The sequence below is a fragment of the Acomys russatus genome, chromosome 22 (assembly GCF_903995435.1).
Source record: "Acomys russatus chromosome 22, mAcoRus1.1, whole genome shotgun sequence".
NCBI lineage: Eukaryota > Metazoa > Chordata > Mammalia > Rodentia > Muridae > Acomys > Acomys russatus.
This window is the reverse complement of record NC_067158.1, coordinates 26376486-26395471: the sequence shown is the minus strand read 5'-3', so window position 1 is coordinate 26395471 and position 18986 is coordinate 26376486. Positions and strand designations below refer to the sequence as shown.

The window sequence follows — 18986 nt, the reverse complement described above, 5'->3', positions numbered from 1 at the left end:
TCAGGACTTCTCACTTGGAAGGCTTGGTTTAAGAGGCCATCAGTTACATTTTCAAGTCTGCAGCTTTTAAACAGGTAAATAAATCCTCCCGTGCTACTATAGCCAATCCTTAGAAAGAACATCTTTTAAGATTTCATAGTTAGGCCGGGCGTGGTGGCGCACGCCTTTAATCACAGCACTCGGGAGGCGGAGGCAGAGGCAGGTGGATCGACCTGAGTTCAAGGCCAGCCTGGTCTACAAAGGGAGTCTAGGACAGCCAAGACTACACAGAGAAACCTTGTCTCAAAAAACAAAAATAAAAACAAAAAAAGATTTCATAGCTAGTTGAAGAATGCAGACCATTCAAAGTACCTTTAAGAGACCTATTGTACTATCCTGCTACAAGGTTAACAACCTATCAAATACATGAAATCACCAGGGAAGCTGGGCACGGTGGCGCACGCCTTTAATCCCAGCACTCGAGAGGCAGAGGCAGGTGGATCGCTGTGAGTTCAAGGCCTGCCTGGTCTACAAAGCAAGTCTAGGACAGCCAAAGCTACACAGAGAAACCCTGTCTTGAAAACCCCCCCCCCCAAAAAAAGCCAAGCAAAAACAAAACAACAATGGTGATGCTAACATGTCTGAAACTTATCTATTTTTTTTTGTTTTTGTTTTTTGTTTTTTTCGAGACAGGATTTCTCTTTGTAGCCTTGGCTATCCTGGACTCGCTTTGTAGACCAGGCAAGCCTTGAACTCACAGCAATCCACCTGCCTCTGCATCCCAAGTACTGGGATTAAAGGCATGCACCACCTCCGCCCGGAGAAACTTAACTATTTCTGTAACTGCAAAAGATTCTTGTCAGGCGGTGGTGGCGCACGCCTTTAATCCCAGCACTCGAGAGGCGGAGGCAGGCGGATCGCTGTGAGTTTGAGGCCAGCCTGGTCTACAAATTGAGTCCAGGACAGCCAGGGCTACACAGAGAAACCCTATCCTGAAAAACAAAGAGAGAAAGAAAATCATCAGGGAAAATTTAAAGCTTTCTCACCTACCAAAAAAGGCAAATACTAAGCTAAAGCATACATGAGGCTTACATACATAAGCCAAACTGGCCTCAAACTCTCAATCCACTAGCCCCAGCCTGAGTGGTTGGATTAAAGATGTATCGTATTTGGCTTCCACTGTCTTGTTACCTTTCCCAAACACAAATTCTCCATTTCCCTTATCAGAATTCCTTTTACTACTACCACCCAAATCTATTCCTAGCCATGTTTGCCCCTTTAGTGAAAGTTCAGAGTCCTCCCCTGCAAGTAGGAGAGAAGGAATTAAGCGGGCTCCTTGTTATAGATTCAGTCTCTACAGTAAAGTGAGTTACTCATACAGGCATTTATGAGCACCCAGAGAATCCTTCCCTGATTATACTGCTATGGAACAGCTTTCCATAAGGTAACACACTTCTGCAGCACAGGCAGGCCCCTGCCCTCCACAAACTGCTTCCTACCTGCGCTGGTCTCACCACCTTTCTTGGGACTCATTGGAGCAGACGCTTGTTCTCCTGGTTCTTTCTCCTTCCCTTTCCGTCGAATAGGACTTAGAGAAGGGGGGTTTGTTAGAGAAGGCAAAGCTGCCTAAAATTAAAAACAAAAATATAATGTGGTAAGGCTAATACAGGAACCAAAACCTAAAACTATAATACCCAGTTCCATTATATATTGGGAGGTACTAGCCCAGGCAACTCTTGGCCTTTGAGCTCATATTATAAAGTCAGAAGCTAGGGAGATAATTCTACTTTCACCCACACAACTGCACATGGCAGGTATGGCTCTGAACTTCCTCACACCAGCACTGAGAATGGGCTGGAGAATGGAAGGCCTCCAGGGAATTAAAAGGACCTAAAGCGACTGGCATCCCTAATCCTGTCCCCTCAAATAGCAGGCAATCAGGATATTTTATGTGAACCATCACATGAATAAGCAAAATGCAACATTTGAAATTTCATTTTTCAGGTGAGGACACAGAGTTCTGAATAAAGCCACCGCCACCTGTTCAAAGTCACAGCTAAAACCCTACAGGTCAACAACACAGATGTGGCCAAAGCTCTCCAATATCAACCTCAAGGTTATATGGGACAATCAGGCTCCTACACACAGAGGAAAGATGACACAGAAGAGTAGAGACAACATAAGACACAGGCACATCAGGTTTTTGCTCTGCTCCTCACTAATTTCCTGGCCTCAGCAAACGGCAGCCTGCTCACTGCTGTGCCCCCGCCCTATTCATCTGTTGGAATCAAGAAGATGCAATAGAGGGGGGCCTCTCTCAAGTGAGATGAGGCCATGGTGGCAGGATCCTCTTAAATAAGATCAGTGAGCCTATAAAAAGAGACTCCAGAAATTCCCTTACCCCATCCACCATGAGAAGGCCTGACTTGACCAGGGACCAAATCTGTCAGTGCCTCGATCTTAAAATTCTCAGCTTTTACAACTGAGAGAAATAGATAGCACAGAAACTGTTATGATGGTGACCCATAGGTGAGTCACTATGCATCTCTGACCTTATCTATAAAGACAGCAGCATATCAGGACAAATGGCTGCAGTCAGGCAGTGCGCTGAAAGAAGCAGGAAATCTGCAGAGGGCAGGCGGGAAACTACCAAACTGAAGAACCTTTTGGTGGAAAGAACCTATTACAAAGCCACCAAGTGTATGAAGCCATCAGCAGAACTGTCCAGGAGAAGCCCACCCAGAGAGAAAAAGCAGAGTAATAGCTGTCTAGTGCTAGGGGCATAGATGGATATCGGAGTCACAGTTACAGGGTTGACTGTAGTGATAGCCACACAACTCTGCTGTATAACTAAAATAATAATAATAATAATGATGGTGACTCACATTCTAATCCCAGTACCTGGGAGGCGGAGTTGAGTCAGAGACTAGTCTGAGATATATTTTAAGTTCCACAGCAGTTGGCCTACAGCATAAAACCCAACCTCAAAGAACAAAATTAAACTATACACTTGAATTTTATGGAATGTGAATTATCTCATTAATATGATTTCCAAACACAGGCCAGTGCAGTAATTGAAGGAAGATGCACCAGTTTACACCAGAATCCAGAGAAGAGGAGGTATGTATTAATGAACATGCACACTAATGCCAAAGGGATGTTTGTGTACATGTATCCGTGTAGGTGTTCTTATGTTCATTCTTCTTCCTAAGACAGGGTTTTTCTGTGTAGCCCTGGCTGTCCTGGAATCACTCTGTAGACTTGGCTGGCCTGAACCTCAGACATCCACCTCCCAAGTGCCGGAATTATATAGATTTTTAAGCAAAGTATTAATAGAAAAATAAACAATAGTGACCTAAAATAAAATTGTGGTAGCTCCTGTTTCTAGTGTGACAAAGTACAAAGTGAGAGAAGAAAAGCAGGTACGAAAAAGGTAAAGAAGGTAAGAAGGCCGGGCTCTGGCTAAGGCACCTGCCACATCTGAGTCAGCCTCACACTGAGCTGCGGCTCTGCTGAGTGAAGCCCCTGACAGACACTGGGCACATCAGCAGCCTGACTCCCTAGCTGTCTGTTCAATAGGTGCCTCTTTAGTCAGTTCAGTTTCTAAGTCACACAAACCACATTTCAAGAACACAAGTAGCACATGTGGTCAGTGACTACTGTCCTGGCTGGTATGAACATGGAAAATTCTCACTATGGCAGAAAAGCCCAGAGAGTAGGAGAAAGTGATTTCCAAACACAGGCCAGTACAGTAATTCAGAAAGATGTACCAGTTTACACCAGAATCCAGAGAAGAGGAGGTATGTATTAATGAACATGCACACTAACAGTAGACAGGAAAAGCTGAACCAGCCACTGCAGAATGTTGAAAGAAACACAAGAAGCCATATCACTAGGGTATAAAGTAGCCCAGAGAAGAGCAAGAAGGTTGCCAAAGTACCTGTAAAACTGAAATGATTGAGCCAGGCGTGGTGGCACACGCCTTTAATCCTAACACTTGGGAGGCAGAGGCAGGTAGATTGCTGTGAGTTCGAGGCCAGCCTGGTCTACAAAGAGAGTCCAGGACAGCCAAGGCTACACAGAGAAACCCTGTCTCAAAAAACCAAACCAAACCAAACCAAAACCTGAAATGATTGACCATGGCAGGAAGTACTCTGAAAGGTGGTATCAGAAACCAGATAGACTAGAGTTAAAGCATGGATGGCTCAAGTAGGGGGACATGGTCCTGTCAGAAAGAGCCGAAGACCTCAACACAAAGGTCCATGTCTGAGCAGAAGGAAGGACTAGGCTAGTAGGATGACTCTTCAAAGGCTTTATAGTGATGAGGAAAAGAGCAAGTGAAAGATCCTGGGAGATTAAGGGGGAATCATCACTTCTGAGCTTCATGGCTGACACACACACACAAGCAAACTAACTACATTTTTTTATGTTAAATACAATGTCTGGATAAGTTATTTTCTTTACTTATAGCAAGAAATAGGGAAGGAACAGACTACCAACATGGATGTTCAGGAAATCCAGTCACTCGGCAGATGATAATGGCTGCCTCCAAGTAAGAAGTTACCTTGATTGCTGGTCCAGGAGTCACATCATCCAAGACATGAGCACAGATATTGATCACCTTCAGCAGGTGGGAGAAAAGCTGCTCCACCATGGGCACCAGGGTCCGATCCCCGAGAGCAGGCCAAACTTCTTCCTGTCTGGTGGCTGCTGAGTTGGCTTCTTCTTCAGAGGTCCATGAACTTCTCAGAGACTTGGGGGCACTGGCTGTGACACAGGCACACACATTACTCCATCTCATATATGTGAGGTGGGAAAATGATGTGACCTAAGTTTCTCACACTGATCTATGCTAGCATATTGTTGAAACTCTGTATCTAAATAGATGTCTCAAACTTACACAAAAGTGCTATTTGCCTCGCACATCCCAATCTTCCAAAAAGTCAGCACTATCCTTCAGCTACGGGATTGAGCCTCACAGCCAAGACGCAGCTGGAGACCAGGCCTGGGCCCGCTGCCTCCATTATGCTCTTTCCACCTTCTTTTCTTTACTCCCAAAACTGTACTCATGGTTCAGTTTTTTCCAGAACATCAACATAAACACTCAGAACCTCCCTACAATTCCAGCCTTAACTCGTCAGCTGAGTGGTCTCTATAGAATGCAAATTCACCTAGTCCCTTCCATAAAACATATCAATAACAAACAGAACAAATTAATACTCAAAAAGAACTGGTCCCTACCCCCAAGTAGTTTCAGTGGTTTCTGACCTGGTTTGCCACATTCTTTTTTTTTCTCCCCCCGCCCCCCTTTTTTTCCACAATGTTAAACACAGCCTTTTATAGATGTAACTTTATTATCCATCCTTTACATATGTAAATAGTTTAAATTTGGTCCTGAAAATGTTTGAACTTTTATTATCCTCTTTGCTAACCACCTCTTACACTTTAATTTTTAAAACATCAAGTCTCAGTTGTCTGTTATTTAGTTCTAAAACATTTGATACTTCTTGCCTTAACAGTTTCAAAAACCACACACATAAAACTCCATAATACAGTAGGCCAAGTTTCATCCTGTTGCGAAGTTTACCCATACTATCTCTGCAATTCTACAGTTCTGTCATTTAAAATATGCCACTAAAATATCAACTTCTACATTTCAAAGAATGATCTTTAGTAGTAACTTAAGTATATTTTCAGTGGAGTTATTTCTGACATTTTTCAGAATATGAGAATATATATGTATATTTATACTTATGAGTCCAAAGTCTGATACTTTCTGTATATAACTGTAAACATTTTTGTATAATTTTGTTCTCCCAAATTATTTAAAAATTATAAGTTAATAGTAAATCTTATTTTATTCTTTTTTTTTCTTTCTTTCTTTTTTTTTGGGGGGGGGGTGGGGGGGGAGGGAGGCAGAGTTTTCGAGACAGAGTTCCATGGCTGTCTTAGGCTTGCTCTGTAGACCAGACTGGCCTCAAATTCACAGTGATCCACCTGCCTCTACCTCCCAAGTGCTGGGATTAAAGGCATGCGCCACCATGCCCGGCCACATTCTCCATTCTTATCCCTGTCCTCATGTGATATCCATAGCGATTTATATTCCTTCAATGTTACATTTTTTTAATTCTCCAAATTCTTAGATATGCAATACCTTACCTGGCATATCATTTCTATTCATCCATAACTCTGCTGCTCCTGTGCTTGTCTACATGTATCCCCTACTACTCTATAACCACCTGGAGAATGCAGCCCTTCCAGTACAGTCCCTAGACCAAGTCACTGCTTGGTACATGGCACCCAGAAAACAAAACTCAAGGGAGTTTCCGCAGTAAAATGGAAAAATCACACTCAAACACTACTGAAGGCTTCCTGAATTAAACCCCTTAAAGCTCTTGTGACCTACACACACACACACACACATACACACACACACACACACACACACACATACACTACTCAGTACTTAACAACTCCCCTCATGCACACTCATATAAACAGATGTCATCTAAAGTCTGGATTAAGAACACCAGTTGTCTCTCAAAATAGCTCTCAAGTTCTCGTAACCAGAGTAAGTCAGAGCTTATAACCAAGCAAATCAGAGCTAAGCCCAAGAACCCATCTCCACTTGTTACTGGTACCTGCCAGCAAGTTTCCAGCCAAAATCAAGGCATCCTGATGGGCTGAGAGATCCAATGGGAACCAGGCTGATGAAAGCAAGGTGAGAATCATGGAGGCCATGCCAACAGTGCAGCTCTTCCTGGACTCATCAGAGGCACTCAGTGGGGGCACTCTGGAAGGAGACATTTCCAAAGTCAAACATGAAGTTTCAAGCATATAGTCTTGTTCTCTAATGCCTCCATGAAGAAAATACGCTATAAGAAATCCATTTTACCTTTTTACCTTGTTTGTTGATGTGGTATGGGTTTCTTAAGACAGCGTCTGACTCTCATGTATGTAGTCCCCATGGCCTCGGACACACTATGTAGCCTACACAGGGCTGCACACTGTCAACCTTCCTACCGCTGCTTACCAAGTCTACAGGTTTGAGCTACAATCATTTTTTTTTTTTTTTTAGAGACAGGGTTTCTCTGTGTAGCCTTGACTATCCTGGACTCACTTTTGTAGACCAGGCTGGCCTGGAACTCACAGTAATTCGCCCGCCTCTGCCTCCCAAGCGCTGGGATTAAAGGCGCGCACCACCACTGCCCAACCAGAGCCACTATTACCTTAAAACTGCTAACGAATTAACATTCTTCCTGTAAATCATGACTCCATAAAAGTCACTTGAGAAATGAAATTACACAGTAGAGTTCATCAGGAGAACTAAATGCTTAACCTGATTGAGTTTGAACTTTCCTCCCTTTTTGACTTAGCAGACTGTACTCCAATGTCAAAGTTGCCCAGAAGTCAAGTCTAATGCAGGGTTAGGACTGGAACCTGTAATTACAGTCAGGGGTCATGAAGGAACAGAAGCCATCATCACTTCATGTGGCTGTCAGTTGGCCACATGCTGACATTCAAAAGAAATCTGCGTATTTCCTTTAGGATGTGATGGGAAGCTGCAATACTCCTCAGTCATCAGCACCAGTGAAGGCTTACTTACTAGTGCTGAGAAAATTCTAAGCTATACCCAGATGGCAGTAGACCATCTACTGGAGAAAGGATTTTGTAAAGAAACATAATGGAAGTACACTAGTTCCTAAAGCACACCCTTGCAGCTCATCACAATTCTGGATGTTAAATTATAACTGACTTATATTACCCAGTAATTTTACAAAGAATCAAACTAATTAGAACGTTTTTAACCTGCATATGACTATTCCTTAAATGCCCATACCCTCAGACCACAAAGATGCTCACAAGCACCTGACACTCAGAGTCACAACTGCTTTAGTGTCCCCAACAGTTCCTTCATTCATTTCACATACCTCATAGGGCATAAACAAGTATTCTAGCATATATTTTTCCAAAAAAGCTAAAGAGACCCAACACAAAAGGAAAAGGAGGGCAAGGGTGGGAAGGGGAGGGGAGGGGAAGGGGATTGGAGTAGAAAAAGAGAGGGGAGATCCCAGCAGCTGTGCTTCTTCTGTGTGGGTACCTGACTGCACACTGAAGAGTATACATACCCACAGTGCCATCCTAGACTCCAAGTACAAACTGGAAAGGCCGCTGAAAGAAGACATAAGGCTTCACAACATCCAAACTGCAGAAAAAAGGAATAGAAAAATCACACCAAACACCACCAAAGTAAATGAAAACTGAGATCTATGAATAACTACAGGTAGCTATCCTACCACTGGACACATACATGCTTTAAACAACAAAGCTGGACACATCTATTAGTAAAACACTGTTATAGCATGAGGTGGGCAGCCAGCAGCTCCTGCCATGAGTTCTAATTGTCCTGCACCCAGTCTCCCTGGAAGTTTCTTTCTTTCTTCCTCAAGATCTCAGCTCAAAATGACTAACATAAACCTCTAGATCACTGCAGTGCTTGATATGTGCAGATCACAAGTAAAATGAATTTTATGATATCTTGAACAATTAAATTAGAAAGGAATTTAGTGGGGCTGGAGAGATGGCTCAGAGCAGTAGTTGCTCTTCCAGAGGTCCTGAGTTCCACAAGGTGGCTCATGACCATCTGTAATGAGATCTGGTGCCCCCTTCTGGCAAGCAGGCACATGCAAGCAGAATGCTGTATAACAAACAAATAAACCTTTTTTTTTTTTTTAATTAAAGCATTTAGTTAGCACAACTGCTGAATCTCAACTGTGTGACTTCCTACAGTATCCAAGTGTTTCTCCATAAGTAAAAAGGTCTTTTTGGGACCCAATACTTCTGCACAATATTCCTTTTTCTGTTTATAAAAGTTGTACTTGACTTTCTAAAACATTTACGAATACATGAAAAATATAAATAAGAAAATGAAAGTTAACCATAATCTTAAAAAGATCATTCTAGCAATTTTTTGCTTGTTCTTTCTGAATTTGTAATGACTATAGATAAATGACTATTACTTTTCTAACTTGGTATCAAACTACATTCCCAAGAGTTTTAAAAAATTCTATCTTTCTCATTCAACATTAAAACTCAGGTTATATCTCGCCGTATCATTAAAATTCTCCAAATCAACATATCAACATGTGTCTAACATATTACGATATGTTAGTATTTTATTGTAATTGGAATGTAATCATTCTTGGATTCTTAGATATTAGTTCATTTCCAGTTTTATTGTGACTTTTTAAAAAAAAGATTTATTTATTATGTGTACAGTGTTCTGCCTGCATGTACACCTACACACCAGAAGAGGACACCAGGTCTCATTACAGATGGTTATAAGCCACCATGTGGTTGCTGGGAATTGAACCCAGGACCTTGGAAAAGCAGCCAGTGCTCTTAACCTCTGAGCCATCTCTTCAGCCCTGGTTTTGTTTTTCCAGACAGGGTTTCTCTGTGTAACCCTGGTTATCCTAGACTTACATTGTAGACCAGGCTGGCCTCAAACTTACAGCAATACATCTGCCTCTGCCTCCCTAGTGCTAGGATTAAAGGTGTGCACCACCACCACCTGGCTAGTTTCATCATGATTCGAAAAAAGAAATAACTTAGTTGGCATTTCTGGTCTGATCCTTTGGTATAAGATGCAAAGTCAGAGTCAATTATACTAGAGGTATTCTAAAGTTCTGGTATATTATCAATTCAGATTATGGAGATTTAAATTTCTGAAATTTTTTATTTTGGGGGATAGGATATGCACACATATGCTCCATGTACAGACAGAGGTGAGAGGACTTTTGGGAGTCTGTACTCTCTCTTCACTGTGTGGGTCCTAGGGATCCAATTTAGGTCATCAGGCTCAGAAACAAATGCCTTTACCTGTTGACCCATCTGGATGGCCCATTTTAGACTGTTTTGAGACAGGGTTTCTCTGTGTAGTCTTGGCTGTCCTGGAATTCACTAAATAGACCAGGCTAACCTCGAACCTGGAGATCTGCCTCCCTCTGCCTCAAGTGCTGGGATTAAAGGCAAGAGCCACCACTGCCCAGCCTATTTTAGAACTTTTATTTGATGACTTTCTAAATTGGATGAATTAGTTTACTATGAGTGTGTATTACTTTGGAGTCTGTTGAAAGAAGTACACTTCTTTATAAAGCACCTCAAGAGAAGGAGCCCTCACACAGGTCATCTCACTGTAACCATAAAAGACATGAAAGGCCATCTCTTTTTTGTCGTTGTTTGCTTTGTTTTTGTTTGTTTTTTCATGACAGGGTTTCTCTGTGTAGCCTTGGCTGTCCTGGACTTACATCATAGACCAGGCTGGCCTTGAACTCACAGCAATCCACCTGCCTGTGCCTCCCTGAGTGCTGGGATTAAAGGCATACGCCACCACACCTGGCTAGCAAGGCAATCTCTTTAAGCTCAAGCAAGGAGACTTACTGTGAGTGCCCTTGTAGTTGACGTAATGAGTTCGTGAGAAACTGCAGCAACAACTCTTGAGAGGTTGTTTTCCATGGTGACATCTGTTATACTTGGCAGTAAGCTATAGCCTCTATAGATTCTAGTATGAAAAATACAGGGAATCTTAAAGCATTTATTTTTCATGATCAAATGACATTTAAAAGTTTATGATTAAGGTCCAGAAGAAAGTAAAGCAGCACTGACTTTAAAGTAAAATAAAGGCTGAGAATGAGGCTGGGTCTGGTTCAGCAGTAGAGCACTTGCTCAGCATGCACAAGGCCCTTCCAAACAGACTGGAGTGAGTTTTCAGATCGCATGTGACTTTCACAGGCAAAAACACAATTGCCAGTATAAACTGAATGCACTCATTGCAAGACTGAGAAGTCACTGCTATGCAAATGAGGCGGGACTTAACCACAGGGGCTGTGGTAAACCATGATGTCAAACACATATCCTCCTCCTCTAAAGGCTACCCAAGGTTTTAAGAAAAGAAAACAGGAAAGCAGACATCATGAGAGGCACCCTTTGCTGACAAGTCAAGGTGCTCTGGGCAATGTACCTACCTGGTTATGGTACTGACAGAGAAGTGTGATGGCGGCTGGGTCTCATGCATGAGGAGTTTCAGGTAAACACTGCTCTGATCTCTTGCTACGGCCACTACTGGATCAGCCTGTCCTTGGTCGCACTTATAGAACAGCTTTGGGACAAGTCTGCCATGAAAGGAAAGCTTATCTACACAGAAGGTACATGAAATTCACCCATCACCACACCTTTCCCCAGATAGCTAACCCAAACCTATGCCCACAACAGCCACCAGAGCTGTGGACAGCAATTTCTTCCAGGAGGTAGAAACAAGCAAGACTCTTTCTTAGCGCTTGCTGCTCTCTAGACTACAAACCTTGACAATGAAAGCACGTTAGTTTTACCACAGAAGGCGAGTGCTGGGCTTTTTCAAATTATCACTTTAGTAAGTACGCTTTAAAGAATGAAAAGGGATTCCTTTTACCTTTCCCATTCGCATACTAAATATTTCAACCAAAAGGGTAAAGAGATAAAAACTGGTAAACACCTTGTTAACGATGCTGCAGCAACATGTCGCACCCTGGGGTCTTCATCTCCAAGCAAATAAATGACCACATTATTGAGCACTCGTTCTTGTAGTTTTAAAAACTTTTAGAGAGACAGAAAATATAAATAAATTTAATTTCTATAATCAACTGAATCTTACGTATTTTTTGTTGTTGTTTTGGCTAGGGAAAGTTTGGATATTTTTTGAGATACAGTCTCTCTATGTGGCTTTGAAAAGTCTGAAACTCACTATTTAGATCAGATTGGCTGATGTTGAAATTAAACGCATCTGCCTGCTTCTTTCTCCCAAATGCTAGGATTAAAGGCATGCACTACTACATCCAGCGAGATAAGGAAGACTTTTCGGAAAGCAAGTCAGGAAGAATTCAAGATGGCTTATTTTAAATTCATGCCATATACTGATGTCTTTCATGACATAAAGTGCTAAAAATGTAACACATCACAGGCACTCAGCAAGACTTCACACCACTAAGGAGACCCTGCTAAGACAGTTTCCAGGAGATAGGGCCCACAGTCTCACAAAACAAACTGCTTACCCCTGTATAATGATGAGCCCCTCGGTGTAAAGTTTTTGCTTTTGTCTCCAAAAAACTCACCAGCCTAACAAAAGAGCACATTCAACAGTGATGTCATTCACTTAGCAAACACAGTGCTGGCTTACAGCTCTCAAGCAGCTAGACATAGCTCACTCTAGTGTACTGTAAGTCTTTCAGAGGCAGCTCAAATGTGCTTAAACGGACTGATTTTCAACCTTCTATAAATTCCTGACTAAACTATTGAGCACTGGATAAACAGCTTTTCATCAAAACACATACCTACTACTTCAAGAGTAAGCTCCATGAATGAGCTCAAACATACTGCAACCCCTACCTAGGTGACCAACTGTGTGCTGCACTCCACAGTCATAACTGCAGTGACAGAATAATCCTTCCTTCAAAGATATTCTGAGGATGGGACACAATAATCCACAGGGTCTACAGTGGCTTTAAAAATCAAACAGGCTGGAGAGATGGCTCCATGGTTAAGAGCATTGGCTGCTCTTCCAGAGGACCTAGGTCAGATTCCTAGAAGCCATAGACAGCTCACAACTGTCTGTAACTACAGTTCCAAGGGCTCTAACTCCCTTTACTGCATGCACATAGTATACATACATTCATGTAGGCAAAACCAAAAACAAACAGGCAAGCAAAGAGCAGTAATAACACACACAAAAATATGAATAATAAGAGGATATTTTCCTTGTAGAAGAAACTGTTAACCAAAACCTACTCTGAGGAAATGAAAGATAAAACATGTTAAGTTTGGGGTTTTGTTGTTGTTGTTGTTGTTGTTGTTGTTGTTGTTGTTGTTGTTTCTGGGGGGGTGGTGAGTCACCCATCTCCCCAATCCCTCCAGTTATTTTTATGTTTGTTTTTGAGACAGGGTTTTTCTGTTTTGTTTCTCTAGCCATGGCTGTCCTGGACTCACTTTGTAGACGAGGCTAGCCTGGAAAACACAAAGATCTGCTTGCCTCTGCCTCCCAAATGCTGGGATTACAAGCCTGTACCACCTCGCCCAGCTGCTCAAGTTGTTTGTTTGTTTGTTTTTAACTGTAGCAAAATACTATTCAGTTATCTCCCTTAAATCAGAATAAAAGGTAAGTACATTAAAAACAAAAAACAAACAAAAATTTTTGAAAAAATGGTTTTTAAAAAAATCAAGGGAGCTAGAAAGACGGCTCAGCTAGAACAAGTTCTACTCTTCCAGAGAACCAGAGTTCAGTCCTCAGCAACCACGCAGGAAGCTTTAAACCATCTAACTCTGCTCCAGAGGATGGGACACCTCTAGCCTTCTCAGGTACCTGCCTTCATGTGCACATACCTATATGCCCAAATACAAACACACATATTTACACATAATTAAAAATAATAAAACTAAATGTTTTTTTAAATCCCCACCATCTAGAAAACCAAGACAAACAGAAAAATCTATCCTAGTTCCAATATCAAAATCTCTAAGCTCAGAGTTCAACAATAAGTACTGTGAACTATCACATCTTCAGCCAGTTTCAGTTTGTAATGTGAACTTCTGAATCTGCACTTGGCTCCCTCACCTGAAATCAATCTCTGCAAGCGTTTCGAGCAGCTCAGTCCTCACCAGCCAGTAGGAGCTGTTCTTCAGAGGCAGCATGTCGATGAGCAGTTGTAATCCCAAGTCACTGTAGCTGCTATTGCAAAGACTCAGGATGCAGTACTAAAAACCGCAGCCCAAGATAGAAGGTACCACAATCAGACATCTCATATGAAGACAGCACTCCTATGCATGCACCTGTATTGTGCTGTTCTATTTTTAAGCAGCAACAAGAATGCTACACGTTCCCAGAAGTATTCAAGATACAGCTTTATCTTACTGTGTAAATGTGCCCATTACACCTAACTTTTGTTTCTTCCTGCCTCCCATTACTTCCCCCGACTCCTAAGCCACAATCTCAGAACACTAATCACCAGTTTACAAGGGAGATGATGTAAACAGTCCTACCAACATATGAAAAGAAATCTCAGGCCCAGGACAAGCACAAGAGACCCATATCAAGAAATATCTTGGATGTTACTGGATTCATTTGATGTTCAAGGTAACAAAGTGGATCTTGTACTGTTATTGCCTCTGAGGGCTCAGAGCCTAAGGGTATGATTCTGTAATTATCCTATATATGGATGACAGACGTAGTCTGCCTACCAGTATTAACACCTGTGCTATCACTGCATACCTCCTTTGCTCAAAAGATACAACTGACTGAAACTTAAGTTTTAAAAAAAGGGGGGGGGGGGAATAGGTACTGGGGGCTGGAAAGATGGCTCATTGGTTAAAACTGCCTACTGCTCTTTTGGAGGACCTGAGTTTGGTTACCAGCATCCACATAAGATAACCAACTATAATTCTAGTTCCAGGGAATCCAGTGCCCTCTTCTGGCCTCTGTTGCTACTGTCCTCACACACAAAGTCACAATGTCACACTGTCTCACACACACACACACACACACACACACACACACACACACACACACACACACTAAAAATCTTTTAAAAATTGGAAAACATTACTTTGAGGTCATTAAATTTTAAAAAAGGACGATATTCTTGCCAGGCGGTGGTGGCACATGCCTTTAATCCCAGCACTCAGGAGGCAGAGGCAGGTGGATCTCTGTGAGTTTGAGGCCAGCCTAGTCTACAAAGTGAGTCCAGGACAGCCAAGGCTACATAGAGAAACCCTGTCTCAAAAAAAAACAAAACAAAAATAAATAAATAAAAGGGACAACATTCTCCTTCCTGTGCTTTTGTTTTAATTTTCTCTGGTTAAACTTTCTGCTATTGAATAGCCAAGTGTGACTTATTAGTCAGATGACAGAAAATGTTCCACGTTACTCACTTGAGGAACCAAGGCTCTTTTAAGAGAAGACTCAAACACTGAGGCCAGTTAAACAATGCCCATAATTTCACTGCAGCTCAACACTCTACTATCTTAAGACAGTACTTTAAAAAACAAATTTTGCATTTGATAATAGCAAGGTATATTCCTAAGCATTCTCTTTTGGGAAAAGAATGTTTAAAATTAAAGATTCCAAGAATTAAAACTAAAAGTTTATTAAATTTTAATATTATGGCAATGTTTTTCTAAAGCTGGATGGCAGTCCCTGAAAATTACTATTTACAGCTTATGGAAATGTGACCTATTAAGCTCCAAATGTAACTGTATCTATGGCAAGCTCGCTAAGTCAAGGAACCACTTATGTAAAACACTGTACTCACCCTCACAGCTGTACAAGCCAACTTGCAAGTAACAGAAGATTCATCCTTCAAGGTTTTCTGCAGCAAAGGAATGCAGTCCACCAGAGAAAATGTATTTCCTAACCAGAAGAATGAGCAAGAAACGTCTCTATACAAACAAGAACCTGGGAACAGGACCCAGAAAAGACAGTAGAACAAACTGTCCGTTACCTGTCAGGGTTCTGATGGTGCCCAGCCAGTCACCAACACGGAGGCGGGACCTGCTGAGGATGGAGCAGACAAGGGTCCCACAGAGAATGGCAGTAGCTCCTCGGACCTGTGGGTCTCCATGATCGATGTAGTTCAAGATGTCGGAGACATACTGCTCCTCTGTGGACACAAATGGCCCAGCCTGTACCTTCTCCACCATCAAATTTATACTACAAATAAAGCTTCATTCTCAGAAAAGGAAGAAAAGGGAGCATTTTACATCTGCAAAGGACTGGACTGTAATTTCCTGAGTATAAAAGCTATCTGGAGTTTACAAGTTCTAGATTCATCACACTGCAGTCATCTTACTACGTCAGAATCTCTAAGTCATGATTCCAGGCTGTCAGATTAAAATCAAACTTTAGAGATTTCATTTGAAAATAAAGATTAGAAACAATCTATCTACATATATTTATTAACTTTAAACTTAATAACACAGGTTTGCCTTGTCACTCAAAGGAGGAAGGAACATGGAAGACATTTTCCATTCCACAATAAGCGTGTGCAACAGGAGACAGGGTGTGGTGCTGTTGCAGCCTGTCAGTCTCAGTGTGGATGCCTGGCCAGGTGAATGTGACACAGAGCAATTAAACAATGAAGCTTGTGTATAAATGGCTCTTACATTTCTAGATTTCTACTTTATAACTTATGTGGTCATGTGTATGGAAAGTGCACACATAGCATGTAATCATGAGACTAAGAACATGAGCATGTGCACATCTGGAGAGCTCTAACACAGCTAAAACACATAAGCTACTGGAAACACTGACTACACTAAGACAAAAGAAGACAAGACCATGAGATAGCTTAAGTATTGATTAATTAAGAGGAAGCAGTGAACTTTCAACATACCGGCACTTCCCATGGTGTCAAGAGGTACTTTATATAATTTGCTGAAGAAGGATTCTGGATGAAGGGACACAGCTGCACCAATACAGCTGAGAGCCAGGGCCTTCACGCTGACCCTCACGTCTCTGTCTGGAACCAGTGCTGCAAATGAACAACCACTCAGGCCCCTTTAGCCTTTTCCAAGAAACAAAACTGACCCCTCTCATTCCCTCCCTCTGTTACCCACTAATGGAACGTAAAGTTCACCCCAATAATAAGATGCCAGAGGACCAACAAAATGCCTTCTGAACTGGTAACTATACCCTCGACTGCACCTGCTCTGCTGTGCTTACCTTTCCTTTCCCCAGTTAACAAAAAGGAAGCAGATAAAAGACGGACACAATGGACCAGAGGAGCAGAATCATCATCGTTAGGCTGTCCTATATCACCTTTGATTCGGCGAGGCTAGAACAGAAGTAAACATTTGATTCACTAGTTCAGTCAACAAAATGAACCACATCAGGGTCCTAGGGACAGAGGGCTATACTTAGCCACCTCCATGCCTGATCTCAAAAAACAAAAACAAAACAAACAAACAAACCCTATAGTTGGAACCCTAAAACCCAGGGCTGTAGGGCTGTGGCAAGAGACAAATTTAGTATGGAGAAGGTGCACTGGGCAGGAATGTGCTAAAAACACAGCATTCAGAAAATGTTGTTCACATTGACAGCTACAAGTGTCTACTAGAAACTATGAGTTCCAGGCCAGCCAAGGTTATATAGTGAGACCCTGTCTAAAAAACAAAACAAAACAAACAACACCACAAACAAAAAGATACCAGGCAAAAGAAAAGGCCAGAGAAGCCCACAGGTTGGAATGATACCTAGAGGGCACTCTCAAAGGATGCCATCTTACTGATGGAAGAAAATGACAAAATGTATTCCTGACCTCAAGGAATTTAAAGTTAACTGTAAATACAGCAAATATGCATGTAAAGCAAACAACAAAGACAGAGATTTTAGACCATTGAGTGAACAAACCCAAGAACTGCTGCAAAGCTCTGCACTAGCCTCAAGTGATAATAGAGGCTACCAGGCAGGATAGGGCTCAGCATGAGGTACATCTGTGCAAGGGAGGATGCTGCAGTACAGGCAGAACTGATGCAACTGTTAAGTGTTTCTAGGGGAAAGAAGTAAGCCCAGAGCTGGGACAGGAACAAAGGAGAGTGGCAAAAGCCAGGGAAAGTCCAACCCCTCACGCACAAGCTAACTCCTGCCTATGTAGCTCACCTTGCTTTCTGGGTCACTGGCTTCAGCAACCTCATCTCTTGATACAAACTTATCTATACTGCTGTCAGAAGGTTGCCTGCTATGACCCATTCTTTCCAGTAAGTGTGCCTGTTGAAGGGCTTTAAAAATAAAAATCGTAATTAGGTGACAAATTTCCAATTAAAATACGTATATATTTACATAGACATAACATGAAGGTACCAGATTTAAATCAAAGTCTGGTTATACCTAAACTGCCATTTTCAGCTGCTATTCACAACTCAAAAAATAATGATACCAAAAGGTTTATTCTTAGAAATAAATATAAGTAATATCTGCCAGGTAGAGGTGACACATGCCTTTAATCCCAGTACTCGGGAGGTAGAGGCAGGCAAATTTCCAAGTCGGAGGCCAGCCTGGTCTACAGAGTGAGTTCCAGAACATCATGGACTACACAGAGAAGCCCTGTCTGGAGAAAATAACAAACAAAACCAAACAAAGAAAAAGATAAAGATGTCTAAAACTGAAAACATTCCCATCATATAAAGTGAACATACCCAGAGAAGAGTTTCTGAAAACATCTGAGACTTCACCAGAAAGAATGCCTGCAGCCTCCTCCTCGTCTTCCTCCTGTGGCTGTCCTAGCTGCATGCCTAAATACTGGCTGTCCGCACCATCTAACACCTGTACAGATAAAAGGGAATTGTCAGGCACAAGCCCTTCCACACGAAGGAAAAGCCACCAGCAGAGCCGAGCAGTTTATGCACACAGAATGCAGAGACCATGTGGCATCACTGGCACATACAGAACACACTTACTCGATGCCCATAGGTCAACGCAGTGTAAGAGCAACAAGCCAGAGCTCTTCACCACTGCGGTGGAATGCTATCTAGGCAGGATGACTGCCTACACCAGGCACAAGATAGGCAATTAACATTTTGGGGGTAGGCTTGTGGAACCCTGTTCATTCCTAAGAATACGTAAGTGGTTAATGATAGCTAGGTTAACATATGCTTCAGTGGTGTAGATGCCTATAAGCTGCCCATGCTCTTATTTTATGCTCCTTTTAAGCAGTGCCAATTGAACTTACTGGTGCATGAAATTAGACTTAGGTGGAATGATTACTTTGGTCACTGGTGTCCTATCAAACAGGTATTTGTTTGTCTCCCCAGGAAAAGGTCACACACAAGCTTTTCTAGATCTAGGCATTCTGTTTTTTGTGTGTTTGTTTGTTTTTGTTTTTGTTTTCCAGACAGGGTTTCTCTTGTGTAGCTTTGGCTGTCCTAGTAGCTCTAGAAATGCTAAAGAAATTTCAGTCTGTAAACTTCTTTTTGATATTAAAAAA

General features: G+C 42.0%; 1 protein-coding gene across 1 annotated transcript in view; it reads right to left on the bottom strand.

Annotated features, from left to right (window-relative positions):
* Positions 1–18986, bottom strand: part of Htt (huntingtin) — a 153563-nt gene that overhangs the window by 85188 nt on the left and 49389 nt on the right. Inside the window, exons 13-27 of the mRNA XM_051165062.1 lie at positions 18199–18325; positions 17663–17781; positions 16727–16838; positions 16398–16535; positions 15507–15665; positions 15318–15415; positions 13625–13764; positions 12069–12132; positions 11513–11613; positions 11007–11153; positions 10423–10543; positions 8109–8185; positions 6621–6772; positions 4544–4746; positions 1479–1605 (exon numbers count right to left, since the gene is read on the bottom strand). Of these exons, the coding sequence (XP_051021019.1) occupies positions 1479–1605; positions 4544–4746; positions 6621–6772; positions 8109–8185; positions 10423–10543; positions 11007–11153; positions 11513–11613; positions 12069–12132; positions 13625–13764; positions 15318–15415; positions 15507–15665; positions 16398–16535; positions 16727–16838; positions 17663–17781; positions 18199–18325 (1885 nt within the window). The remainder of the gene's footprint in view (positions 1–1478; positions 1606–4543; positions 4747–6620; positions 6773–8108; positions 8186–10422; positions 10544–11006; positions 11154–11512; positions 11614–12068; positions 12133–13624; positions 13765–15317; positions 15416–15506; positions 15666–16397; positions 16536–16726; positions 16839–17662; positions 17782–18198; positions 18326–18986) is intronic.